The sequence below is a fragment of the Acanthisitta chloris genome, unplaced genomic scaffold (genome assembly GCF_000695815.1).
Source record: "Acanthisitta chloris isolate BGI_N310 unplaced genomic scaffold, ASM69581v1 scaffold11295, whole genome shotgun sequence".
Taxonomy (NCBI): domain Eukaryota; kingdom Metazoa; phylum Chordata; class Aves; order Passeriformes; family Acanthisittidae; genus Acanthisitta; species Acanthisitta chloris.
The window spans coordinates 4,977-17,600 of record NW_008673208.1 but is presented as its reverse complement, the minus strand read 5'-3'; the positions used below and the strand labels follow the sequence as shown (position 1 = coordinate 17,600).

The following is a 12,624-nucleotide window of genomic DNA, read 5'->3' as shown; positions in this document are numbered from 1 at the left end:
CCCAGGTTGCCCAGGGATGTGGTGACTACTCCAGCTCTGGCAGTGTTCAAGGCCAGGTTGGATGAAGCCTTGAGTTATCTGATCTAGTGAGGAGGTGTCCCTGCCCAGGGCAGGGGGTTGGGACTAGATGATCTCTCAGGCCCATTCCAACTCCTTAAATTCTATGATTCTATGAAGCCTCAACTTTTGCTGAAATATTTCTGCACACAAAAACAGTGACTTTAGGCCTCATCCAGTCCCAACCCCCCGCCATTCCTTACAGAAAGTGATTCAATCCAGTGAGGAGGGTTTTAAATTAATCAACTGGAAGGTATTAGTCACACAGTATCTATGCTAAAAACCTTTGCAGGCATAAATACATAAGCCCTGCATTCACTACCAGCAGCCATTAGCTGTGCACATACCTCAGCTCGTGAACCAGATGAGCTGTGATCCGTGATCCTGAAGCACCCAAGGGATGACCTATAGCAATGGCACCTCCGTTGACATTGGTTTTTTCAGGGTCAAGGCCCAGAACCTTCTCAACAGCCAAATACTGAGGTGCAAATGCCTCATTCACCTAAAGCACCAGAGAAAGGATATGATTTTTACACAAGCAGTATGTGTGCACACAAGATGAAACGAGGTGAACTTCTTCAGGTCATGTTGGGAAAAGTATCAAACACTGTGTTTATGAAAGTGTACTCAGTCAACATAAGAGCTGTCAATACAATCCAATCAAACTCAAATACAAAGCAAGTATGAGATATATCTTACGAAGCAAGGTGCAGTATACTCTGATGCAATGCACCCATGTTGCTCTGGCAGAAAGAGCACCCTGTGCGCAAGTGGAGAAGCATGACCAAGTGAAAACCCTACCAGTACAGCCAGCAGAGTAAAACATCATGTCACATGACTGGATGTGGCACTTAGTGCCATGGTCTAGTAAGCGCAGTCGGGTTGGACTCGATGATTTTTGAGGTCTTTTCCAACCCAGTTGATTCTATGATTCTATGAAGATGTTTTTATTCCATGGACTAACACCAGGCCATCTTACTTCTCCACATGAATGAGACTTTTGTCATGGCTGTACAACTGTGTGGTGGAAACTACATAGCTAGAGGTCAGGCAGGCTCCAGACTTGCAGTGACACCTACATGTATGAGCAGAATGTTTCTGCTAAGTGATTCTTCCCCTGGACTCGGCCACACCTTGAATCCTGTGCTCAGTTCTGGGCCCCTCAGCTCAGGAGGGACATTGAGGTGCTGGAGCAGGTCCAGGGAAGAGCAACGAGGCTGGTGAAGGGACTGGAGCACAAGTGCCATGAGGAGAGGCTGAGGGAGCTGGGGCTGTTCAGCCTGGAGAAGAGGAGGCTCAGGGGAGACCTTATCACCCTCTACAACTCCCTGACAGGAGGCTGGAGTCAGGTGGGGGTTGGTCTCTTCTCCCAGGCACCCAGCAGGAGGACAAGAGGGCACAGACTCAAGCTCTGCCAGGGGAGGGTTAGGTTGGATATTAAGAAGAGATTTTTTACAGAGAGAGTGATCAGGCATTGGAATGTGCTGCCCAGGGAGGTGGTGGATTCACCATCCCTGGAGGTTTTCAAGCTGAGACTGGATGTGACACTTAGTGCCATGGTCTAGTGACGTTAGGGCTGGACTCAATGATCTTAGAGGTCTTTTCCAATCTGGTTGATTCTATGATTCTATGAAGTGTATAATGGGTAAAATCACTCATTTTATTAATGCAAAAGCTTCTTACCTCTACCAAATCCATGTCCTTCAGGGTCAATCCTGCTTTCTTCAGAACCTCAGTAATTGCAGGTACAGGACCTATTTAGAGATTGTATGCACAGTTAGCTAAATTTAAAAAGAAAATCAATAAATAAAAGCTTATAAACATGTTAGACACAGCACAGCCTCACGAAGCCTCACCAGATCCCCTTCCATGAGCATCTGTACAGCCAGTGAATTCTGGATGTGCCACTCACCTGCTTTATTAGGTGGCAAGAGAACTCCTAAATCTCAAAACTACATAATAGCCTTTGCAACACACTGCCAGGGAAAGTTAGGGGTGTCACTACTGTTGCACAGCTGTGTTGTCAGTGACAAAGCAGCTTTCAAGGCCCTAGACAAATAAAACAACTTCACAGCAGTTTTGAGGCATTCTCCTTCCCAGTACTCTTGGTCAGCTTGTTATTTCCTCACAGCCTGCAGCCTCCAGGTATACAAAACAGAAAAAAAGAGGCTGCTCTAGAGTTTTGTGGTCATGTGTTTGGTTCTGAACAGTTAAATGTTCCCTCAGACCCAGGTCTCAGCCAGCTGAAAATATTACTGACTTTGGCAATAAAAATATTCTGGAAGAAAAGAAAAACTTCCAGAAAACTGTGAGAAAGCTGATGTCTGACCTAGTATAATCCACCAAGGGAAATGAATCTCAAAGCAGAGCTACCTACACTCACAGATAATCTGAAATGGTCCATTAGGTATGTGCTTGTAGGACAAAGATACTGAGATGTGAGATGGTGGCTGATCATTACACCAAAAAACCCCAACTCTAAAATGCTAACCATTCTAAATGCTGTCTTACGACCAAAAAATGGTGTTTAAAACTCATAGTACAAAGAACGGAAGCCATAAAAATAAGCAGATTACCAAAGAGACAGAAAAATTAAAAGAAGAAAGTGCCCAGTTCAAAGCTCAGTGGAATACTAGGAAGCCTCTAGGCAGCTCAATAGTCGACTCTAAATGCACCTCATTAGGGATGGAGCATTACATGTGCCAGTAATGGAAGGGTCTCCTGTGAACAAAGACCAGTAATGACAGCCAAGCAGACTTTTTATCCTCTCCCTCTCTTCTTAAGCAATGAATTCTCCCTCCAAACACTGAGGCAAGACTCCCTATCACTACCAGTCTGTGAAAGGGCAGCTGCTTAGACTGAGCTCCTGTTCTTATCTGGTCTCTCTGAGTTGCCGTGGTGCTAACGAGTTGGGATACTAACTGTTCCTCCATATGATTTATGAAGTATTTAAACAAGCTGGAAGAGCTGCCTGACCCAGAAAGAATGGGCTGGTTTAGGAAGCACAATGCCAGCATGAAGTCTAGCCAAAGAAAGCTCTGAGGGTTGTGTCAGTCAGATAGTCTGATCAAGAAGACAGATCTAACAATGCTTCATTTGCATTTCCACTGACACATGGAACCAGTAAACAATGGCTTCTCTGAACAGAAGGGCAGAGAGGAAAAGCAATGCTGGGATACAATGCTGCCTACAAACTAAACAGAAGGGAAAAACCCTGTGGTGTCTGGATGGGCTTTGAGTGTGTGTGCATTAACAGCTATTTGATGAGGCAGCACAAAATGTGGGACTAACAAAAAAAAAGTGGAAGTATTTGGTTGGTCAAAATAATACCTGAACAGATGTGATTCCTGGAATCCAACCTTAGCTTGAGCCATTGACTAACTGCTGAAAGGTGTACAAATAGCCAACACACTCCTTCAGTAAGAGGTGAGGAGGACAACTCTTAGTTACACGTTTTACAATTGGATTTAAAGCTTGCAGGAGAAAAATGGTTTAAAAAACATGGACAGAGTGTTTGTTTTCTTGACTTATTAACAGAGAGAGTAAAAATGGAAAGGAAAAAGGTGCCTGGGGGACTGTTAATTCAGTGCTAATGGCATTGGTCAGACACTGCACATACCCTTCCAGCCCAGCTGAGGAGTAAGTCAGTCCCACTGCATAGGAGGGATAGACTGACACAGTGGAATGGACAATAAGACACACAAACACCTTCAGAGCTACCAGACCGAGCACACTGCAGCCTCCCTTTCTTTCCATTAGAATGCCCAAGACAGGAATATTTTAATGCTGATGGTGCTGTAAAATAATGTGCTTTACTTGCAATTTACCAATGCCCATGATGGAAGGGTCACAGCCAGATGAGTGATAGGCTACAACTCTTGCCAGAGGAGTAAGGCTGTGCTTCTTAAGCGCTGATTCACTGGCAATGATGACTGCACCAGCTCCATCACACACCCCCTTGCAACAAGAGAGAAAAGCATTCTTAGTGCAGAAAAGGCAAACAAGCAAAACATTGCCAAAACTTAAACTAAACCCTCTACAAAGGCTTGAGTCCAAGACACTGTAATCCACATTTATCAGACAGTGTTCATTCAAAACAACGAACCACAATCTTCCACTATTCTGAGGATTAGGAAAGAAAATTAAATATAGATTTCAATCAGTTCCAATGTTTTATAAGAGTAAAATACATGTTTCCCTTGCATTGGAAACATGACTCTGCAGCGCTGCAAGAACACTAATAATATTGGGTAATGCCTGTGTTACTAATTCTAAAAGAGACTTTACAGACAACCCATAGTGACTGTGGCTATGACCTATTTCAGGCAGGAATTCAGACTGTATGATCACAGTGGTCCTTGTGGCCCAAAGGACATTAATCAATTAATGAAGACAATGACTGTGAGAGGAGCAGTCCATAATGAGCTGCTGCCAAGCACTCAGTCTGCATTGGGTAAGAGCAAAATGTGGTTTGGATGACAGGACAGTGATTGTGCTTTCTAAAGCAAATATTCAGTAATAACTGCCCACAAAATAAAGTACCTTCCCAAGGTACTGGAAGGTACTACACAGTCTTCCAGGATCTGAAAGGGCTCCAGGGGAGCTGCAGAGGGACTCTGTGTTAGGAGCTGCAGGGACAGGACACGGGGTAACGGATTCAAACTGAAGAAGAACAAATTAAGGCTAGATCTTAGGCAGAAGTTTTCCCTGTGAGGGTGGTGAGGTTGCCCGGGGGGGGTGTGCCTGCCCCAGCCCTGGCAGTGTTCACAGCCAGGTTGGATGAAGCCTTGAGCAACCTGCTATGGTAGGAGGTGTCCCTGCCCAGGGTAGGGGGTGGGACCAGGTGATTTCTTCAGGTCCATTCCAACACCTTAACACACTATGATACAAAGATAGAGCAGAATGGCTAATTCTATGCAGCCACCGCACGTACTAACTGCATGATTCAAGGCTGATGAGGAAATGCCAATGCCTCACTAGAACATCAGTGACAATCCACAGAACCAAACTTTAGGCCACAGGAGCAGACTGAATGATCTCTGCCATCTCAGGCCTGGAAGAGTCAACCAGGGGCATTCAACTGCACAATCAGAAATCGGTCTCATCAGGAGACACCACTGCCAGCCCCAGGTGGCTCAGTGAGACATAAACCCCATGGCAATAAATCTGGAGGACCACAGAGGTGACTCTTCCACAGACCAAGGCTCTGACATACTCACTGAAGCATTTCCAGCTGTGACTGTTCCATCCTTTTTGAAGACAGTTGGGAGTTTTCCCAGCTGTTCCATGGTGGTCTGGGGCTTTGGGTGCTCATCCTTCTGAATGGTTTCCTTCCCCTTTCTTGTTTTCACTTCAATGGGTGCCATCTCAGCATTGAAGTAGCCAGCATCAGCAGCTGAAACCACAAAGAGGAAAGTGAAAGGGCTCTGATAACATCAACATGATTGTGCAGCATCACCAACAATCCTATTTTCATGTGCACACAACTCTGTTCTAACTAAGACTTCAGGGACAGCAGAATGTATGCTTCATTTTGCTTATTTATCTTGCCTGTTCATGCCTTTATTTTGCTGGTTGGTGTTCTGTTGTTTGTCATTTTGGACAAAAACCCTGAAAGTACATTCTCAAATTTCTCCAAAGAAAGTCTCAAATGTTAGCATTTTATTTCACCTTTAAATAAATATTTTCTTTTTTAAAACCACTAGATTATTTATGGCATACATCCCCCTGTATTTCTGCTTTATTCTACAGCTCTGTCACTCATCAGATGGCCAAGAAAATGTAGCTCTCACACAGAGAGCAATGTGGAAAAAACCTCCTGAGCCACATTTTGTCTGTTGATAAGATGTGTACCAATTAAAATCCTGCCCAAGGTGCTCCTCCATGTGATCTCATATCCCAGAACGGGATTCAGCTGTGTGAACAACCTGAGACAATCCAAAACATTGCAGGTATCTAAGATGCCCATAAAAGCATCAGCCTACATCCCCTAGTATGACATTAGACACAATATTTAAATCCATAATTTAAATTAGGGATTTAAAACTGAAATTATCATATCTGATGTTGCTTGGCTACCTCTGGACTTCCCAACAAACTCCTCAAAACCTTTTTCTTTCCTGATTAGACACAGGACTCCCTCTTTACTGAGGAATAAGATGAACTGGCCCTACAGGCAGAAATAAAAACTTCAAGGCAAAATGCTACCGAACAAGAAAGAAGCAGAGTTTCTAGAAAATGCTCCAGGAACAGCAGAGAAGACAGATAATGAGATCAGGTGGGAAGGCAATACATGACTAAGGTTACAAAAATCACGGCTACACTCATTGGAAAAAAAGTACAAAATGTTCCTTCAAGAGTGCAGCTGTTAAAAAACACCATCACCAGAACCTAAAAGCATCGTTAGACCTTTGCTTCTTACATTCAGCTTTGGGTTTCAATGTATTTAAGCCCCAGGACAACCACTACACATTCTACTGGATTTTGGCACAAGATTCACAGCAACCCAACCACAGAATCACAGACTGGTTTGGGCTGGAAGGACCTTAGAGATCATCGTGTTCCAACGCCTCTGCCATGGGCAGGGACACCTTCCACCAGCCCAGGTTGCTCCAAGCCCCATCCAACCTGGCCTGGAACACTCCTAGGGATGGAGCAGCCACAGCTGCTCTGGGCAACCTGTGCTGGTGCCTCAGCACCCTTACAGCCAGGAATTCCTTCCCAATATCCCATCTATCCCTAACCTCTGGCAGTGGGAAGCCATTCCCCCTTGTCCTATCCCTCCAGAATCTTGTCCCGAGTCCCTCTCCAGGTCTCTTGGAGCCACTTTAGGCACTGGAAGAGGCTCTAGGGTCTCCCTGGAGCCTTCTCTTCTCCAGGCTGACCACCACCAACTCACTCAGCTTGGCTCTACAGCAGAGGTGCTTCAGGCCACGTAACATCTCTGTGGCCTCCTCTGGACCCACTCCAGCAGCTCCACATCCTTCTGCTGTTGGTGCCTCAGAGCTGAATGCTTCTCAGTTATTGCTCTGGCCATGTAAACCACCCAAAGAACAGTTTAAACACAACTCCTGAACAAATATCCCCTCTTCAGATTCCATCTGCTTGAACTGTTTAAGGTTTCAGAACAGCATTTGATTTGCCAAAGAAAGAGAAAGGATTTAGGTCCATTCAGCACATGCTGGCATGCAAGATGGATGTGGGTCACTGTGGAAGAGGACTGCTCTGTAGTTAGAAGAAAGGAGGGCAGTCAGGCATGCCTGGGACAATGCTGCATCCCGCCAAAGGGGCAGCAATGAACCACACTCATGAACATGAATCCTCTTCAGGCAGGAGGTGACATGTGACAGGCCAATGTCATGTGCTGCCTGAACAGCTTATGGCATGTCCATGAGGAAGGAGGAGAAGGGCAGTGGGAAGGGCTGGGAACAGGTCAACAGGACCAGGGAGATGATTCTGCCCTGCACTTGGCGCTGGTGAGGCCACACCTTGAAGCCTGTGCTCAGTTCTGGGCCCCTCAGTTCAGGAAGGACATGTGAAGGGACTCGAGCACAAGTGCCATGAGGAGAGGCTAAGGGAGTTGGGGTTATTCAGCCTGGAGAAGAGGAGGCTCAGGGGAGACCTTATCCTCCTCTACAACTCCCTGAGAGGAGGTTGGAGTCAGGTGGGGTTGGTCTCTTCTCCCAGGCACCCAGCAGGAGGACAAGAGGGCACAGACTCAAGTTCTGCCAGGGGAGGTTTAGGTTGGATACCAGGAAGAGATTTTTGACAGAGAGAGTGATCAGGCATTGGAATGGGCTGCCCAGAGAGGTGGTGGATTCACCATCCCTGGAGGTTTTCAAGCTGAGACTGGATGTGGCACTTAGTGCCATGGGCTAGTAACCATGGTAGGGTTGGACTTGATGATCTTGGACATCTCTTCCAACTTGGTTGATTCTATGATTCTATGAAGGGGGTCATTATTTAACCTGGTGACTGGCACAACACCTGACTCAGTATACTCCAAGCCAAACCCCTTAGGAGTATCATAGGGCAAGCAAGATCATGAATTACAGTCTGCAAACCAAAGGGCAAACTACACCAAGATGCACCAGCTACACAAAACATGAAAACACTTTGGATTGATGCTAAAAACTGACTAGATTTGAAACTAGAATCATATAAACAGTTGCATTCCTCAGTTACTAACCAGCTTTGCACCTCTGTTGGGTTTTGAGTGCATACTTGTCGCAGTCCTCCCGTGAGATGCTGTATTTTGCAGCCAGATTTTCAGCAGTCACTGCCATAGGTATTTTGACATGTGTATCTGTCAGAGCTTCCCACAGGGTGTCTTCCAGCTGCATGGAACGTCATCAGAAGAAAATCAGAAGACACAGCAATATTGACATTTATCACTGACAGTTTCTAATTACTCAGCAACCTCTTGGAAACTAGTGGCTCTCTGTAAAATTAACTCAGGTTACCTGCAGGTACTTGATTTAAGTTAGAACAAACACATGGCAAAACAGTGTGCAAGTTGTGGTGTTCTGTTTCAGTTAATCTACGCTGTGTTCTTGTGTGGTTCTTTCCACTCACATCTGGCCCTGAGAGGCCTGGGAAAAGCCTGTGATCTTGAGTATTTCAGCATATTTCACTTCGGTACGAATTATTTACTAGAGAACTATAAGAACACGTAACTCTCTTGCTGCCAAGAAGGAAAGGTGAGGTACTGTGAAGAGGTACAGCCTCATGACTCTTTAGCTCTTTCTCTATTGTCAGGTAAAATCACCTTACTTGAGCCCAAGGTTTCTGTGGGTATAACAGCTCAGGTGAGAAACTACCCAAGTCTACCTTCACTTCATCTGATAAAGGCAAGCCCAGTCAGTTCAGATGGGTTTGGTTATCTCTCTGCCACCACTAAAGCTCTGCAAGATAAACTATTCATTTACTTGTGACTGTATAATTCAATTATCTTCATGATAAGAACCCAGCAGCACCTCCTCAGTGTATCAGCAACCTTGTGAAGGTGTTCTCTGCAGGAGCTGAGGCTCAGGCTTAGTGCCACAAAAGAGCAGAGCCAAGCATAATTCATATTCACCAACTTCATAATGGAAAACAGCATAGGGGAAAAAACCCCCAAAGGCTTGAAACACTGAAATATACTAATGTTTGGTTATGACCCACTGAGCAAATGGTAATTATCAGATCCTGCTACACATTTACCACCTGGATGCAAAAATAACTTATTAAGGATGTAAAAATAACTTACCTGTCAGTGGATTTAACGTCAAGTTTTCACTTTTGAGACTGAGAGATGCTTACAACTTGGAGGTATATATGTTCTTTACCAGTTTATCTACCCACTGCCAGCATTATCAGCCTTACCTGAACTGTGTATGCCTCTGTTTCACAGCCTCTGTCTGACAAGCTTTTGTACATAGCACTTGCACGGGGAGTACCAACTGAGCTAAATTTTGCGCCTAAGGGTTTGTTGATAGGTTTAACACAGATCAGGAATTCAAATACGGTTTTGGAAAAGCTCCAAAAATGCCATGGTTAAGAAAACTGCCTGAACCTACTGTCCTGGTAATGCCTGAATACAGGACAAATGCTTTGAGCTAGTAAATTTGGTTTCAGTCTCCAGCAATTTCATTTGCAATGACTCAGTGTCTACAGACCTGTGCTTTACATTGCTCTGTAAATATGGCTGTGTTCAGAGAATGAAATCAAGGACTAAAAACAAGCACCAGACCTTGAGTTCTGTTCCTAATCTGGTTCCAAACCGAACCTTTCGAACCGCGTAAGGAGCCTGGCTCATGCTTTCAGCTCCTCCACACAGAACAACTTCTGCATCATTCAGGCAAATTTCCTGTTGACAGAAAAACAGAACAGATCTGGAAATTAGCTTGCTGTTTGAGTAACACAGCAACAAAATGATATAATTAAACAAAGACATCATCACCTACAAAGCCAAGCGCTCAGGATGAATTCAGACCTAGTCATGTGTACGTTTATGAAGGGTTTATTAAGACCCTTTCAAGCCATATTCCTTCTTTCTCCTCTCAGCAAGGAATGATTATACCACAGAATACCCTCAGCTGGAAGGGATCCACAAGGATCATCACTCCAACTCCAGGCCTTGCCCAGGACACCCCAACAATGTACCCTGGGCCTGAGAGCATTGGCCAAACACTCCTGGAGCTTTGTCAGCCTTGGGACTGTGACCACTGCTATGGGGAGCTGTTCAGTGCCCAAACATCTCTGGGGGAAGAACCTTGTCCTGATCTCCAACCTAACCCTGTCCCAGTGCCCAAACACCTCTGGGGGAAGAACCTTGTCCTGATCTCCAACCTAACCCTGTCTCAGTGCCCAGACACCTCTGGGGGAAGAACCTTTGCCTAATCACTAACCTAAACCTCCCCATGAGGGAAGAAGAAAATACGGGTGCACACATAGGATAGGGGAACAAAGACATTAAGCCATTTGCATGTTTGTGTGGTTAGGTCCACACATGGTTGAGCTTAGTGGTTTTGAGCTCCCTGTCTTCTCAAAAGGAACACAAATTAGACCACAAAGCCTGAAACCAGACCTTATGATTAAAAAATTAAAAAGGGACATAATTTTAGAAAACACTAGCTAGGTAAGCTGCAAAAACAAACACCCAAAATACACTAATTCACCATTGGCAAAGTGCACAGAACCTAAAAGCCCTAAACCTTAAACACACTCTCAGAACACTCAAAAATTGCCCTTCCTTAAAATGATCCACTGAGTTGGACTGTTAAGGTTATTTGTGCACTGGGATGGAAGGATATGAAACTATTCCAGAGCAGCTGTGGTTGCTCCATCCCTGGAAGTGTTCAGGGCCAGGCCAGACAGGGCTTGGAGAAACCTGGGCTAGTGGCCTTTAATGTCCCTTCCCACACAAACCATTCTGTGATTCTGTGATCTTGACATGCATTTGAGATTACTAGTTAATACCAGGTGTGACTGATCTGTACTGAAACTTGCTGAGATGCTTCCTGTTGTTACCAAACACTTTGTGAACATTTAGGCAGCTCAGCATAGAAGCTGCAGCTTTGTTGTGTGCCAGAGAAATACAGAAACATTAGCTGTAGTGATGAAATGTCTTCTTTGGAAAGGACCTCACAACTGTCCTTTCAATCAAGATAAATTCTCCAGCAGATTTTTTTCACTGTGGACCAATGTATGTCTGGCCTTTGTAGAAAGCACTAGAAAAACAGCGAGATGGATATTATTGTAAAGATGGAACCTTAACTCTATATTGTCTTCTGTATTTTTAACTCTAGAGGATCAAATCTAAAGAAAAAAACACACACCCCCCAAACCAACTATCTGGTTGCTCAAGGATTTCTAAAATGCCTGCATGAGCAAATGGAATAAAAATCCCTCTATCACTGTACCATCTTACCAGTGCTTTGGCCAACACCTCAAAGAGAATTTGATTTCACAGGATCACAAAATCAGTCAGGCTGGAAAAGATCTCTGAGATCATCAAGTCCAACCTGTGATCTAACATCACCATGTCAACTAAACCATGGCACTAAGTGCCATGTCCAGCATGTCCTTAAACCCCTCCAGGGATGGTGACTCCACCACCTCCCTGGGCAACACATTCAGGGTCTAATCTCTCTTTCTGTGAAGAAATTCCTCTTGATGTCCAACCTGAACCTTCCCTGGCACAGCTTGAAGCCATTTCCTCTTCTCCTGTCACTAGCTGCCAGGGAGAAGAGCCCAGCCCTCACCTGGCTGCAGGTCCTGTCAGGGAGTTGTAGAGGGTGGTAAGGTCACCCCTGAGCTTCCCCTTCTCCAGGCTAAATAACCCAAACATTTTCTGCTATTTCAAAATAAGTGACACTATAAATTACCTAATCTGTGAGAGGTTTGGATCTTTGAACACAATTCACACTTAAAAAGCACAGGTTGGTGCTAACACAGCTAACCAGGTGAGGATATAACACTGATCAAGACATGAAAGACTCCTGCTGTTGCCCTGATGCCCAGTACTTTCCACCCACACACACAGGACCATGGGATGCAACTTTTGCTGAGCTCTGTCTCACCAGCTAACACTCTCTGCACTCCTTAAAATAAACTCAAAATAGCCACAATGCTGATTTTAAAAACCAACCCCAAAATATGGCACTGTGGAGTTTAAACTCCTGCAAAAAAACCATGCAGGACAATAGGAAACCTCTACTTGTAGTAGCTAAAAATCCATGTTGAGTCATCCCAAACACAAATGCTTTCACACACATCTCTTCTGTGACATTAGCAGTCTGATAAAAGTTACAGCTAACACAGAAATACAGAGTTTTGTACCTGATACAATTAATACAGAAATTCAGAGCTTTGTACCTGACAACCATTGGCAATGGACTGGAAACCAGAGCCACACAGCCTGTTGACAGTGAGGGCTGGAACAGAGATAGGAACTCCCACACGTAAACCAACATGTCTTGCGATGTAAATTGCATCTGAGGAGCTCTGTGGGCAGAACAAACAGGAGGTTTTGTCACACTCTGGTCTCTCTGGAAGGTAAAAGCCTTGATGAAAAGTCAGAGTGGT

The 12,624-nt window shown here is 44.8% G+C and overlaps 1 protein-coding gene across 1 annotated transcript in view; it reads right to left on the bottom strand.

Moving 5' to 3' along the window:
* Window positions 1-404: 404 nt before the first annotated feature.
* Window positions 405-12,624, bottom strand: part of ACAA2 (acetyl-CoA acyltransferase 2) — a gene marked incomplete at both ends in the record, with an annotated part of 13,926 nt that continues 1,706 nt past the window's right edge. The window contains 7 exons of the mRNA XM_009074848.1: window positions 405-559; window positions 1,741-1,811; window positions 3,885-4,014; window positions 5,277-5,452; window positions 8,246-8,393; window positions 9,788-9,904; window positions 12,415-12,543. Coding sequence (XP_009073096.1) covers window positions 405-559; window positions 1,741-1,811; window positions 3,885-4,014; window positions 5,277-5,452; window positions 8,246-8,393; window positions 9,788-9,904; window positions 12,415-12,543 — 926 coding nt within the window. The remainder of the gene's footprint in view (window positions 560-1,740; window positions 1,812-3,884; window positions 4,015-5,276; window positions 5,453-8,245; window positions 8,394-9,787; window positions 9,905-12,414; window positions 12,544-12,624) is intronic.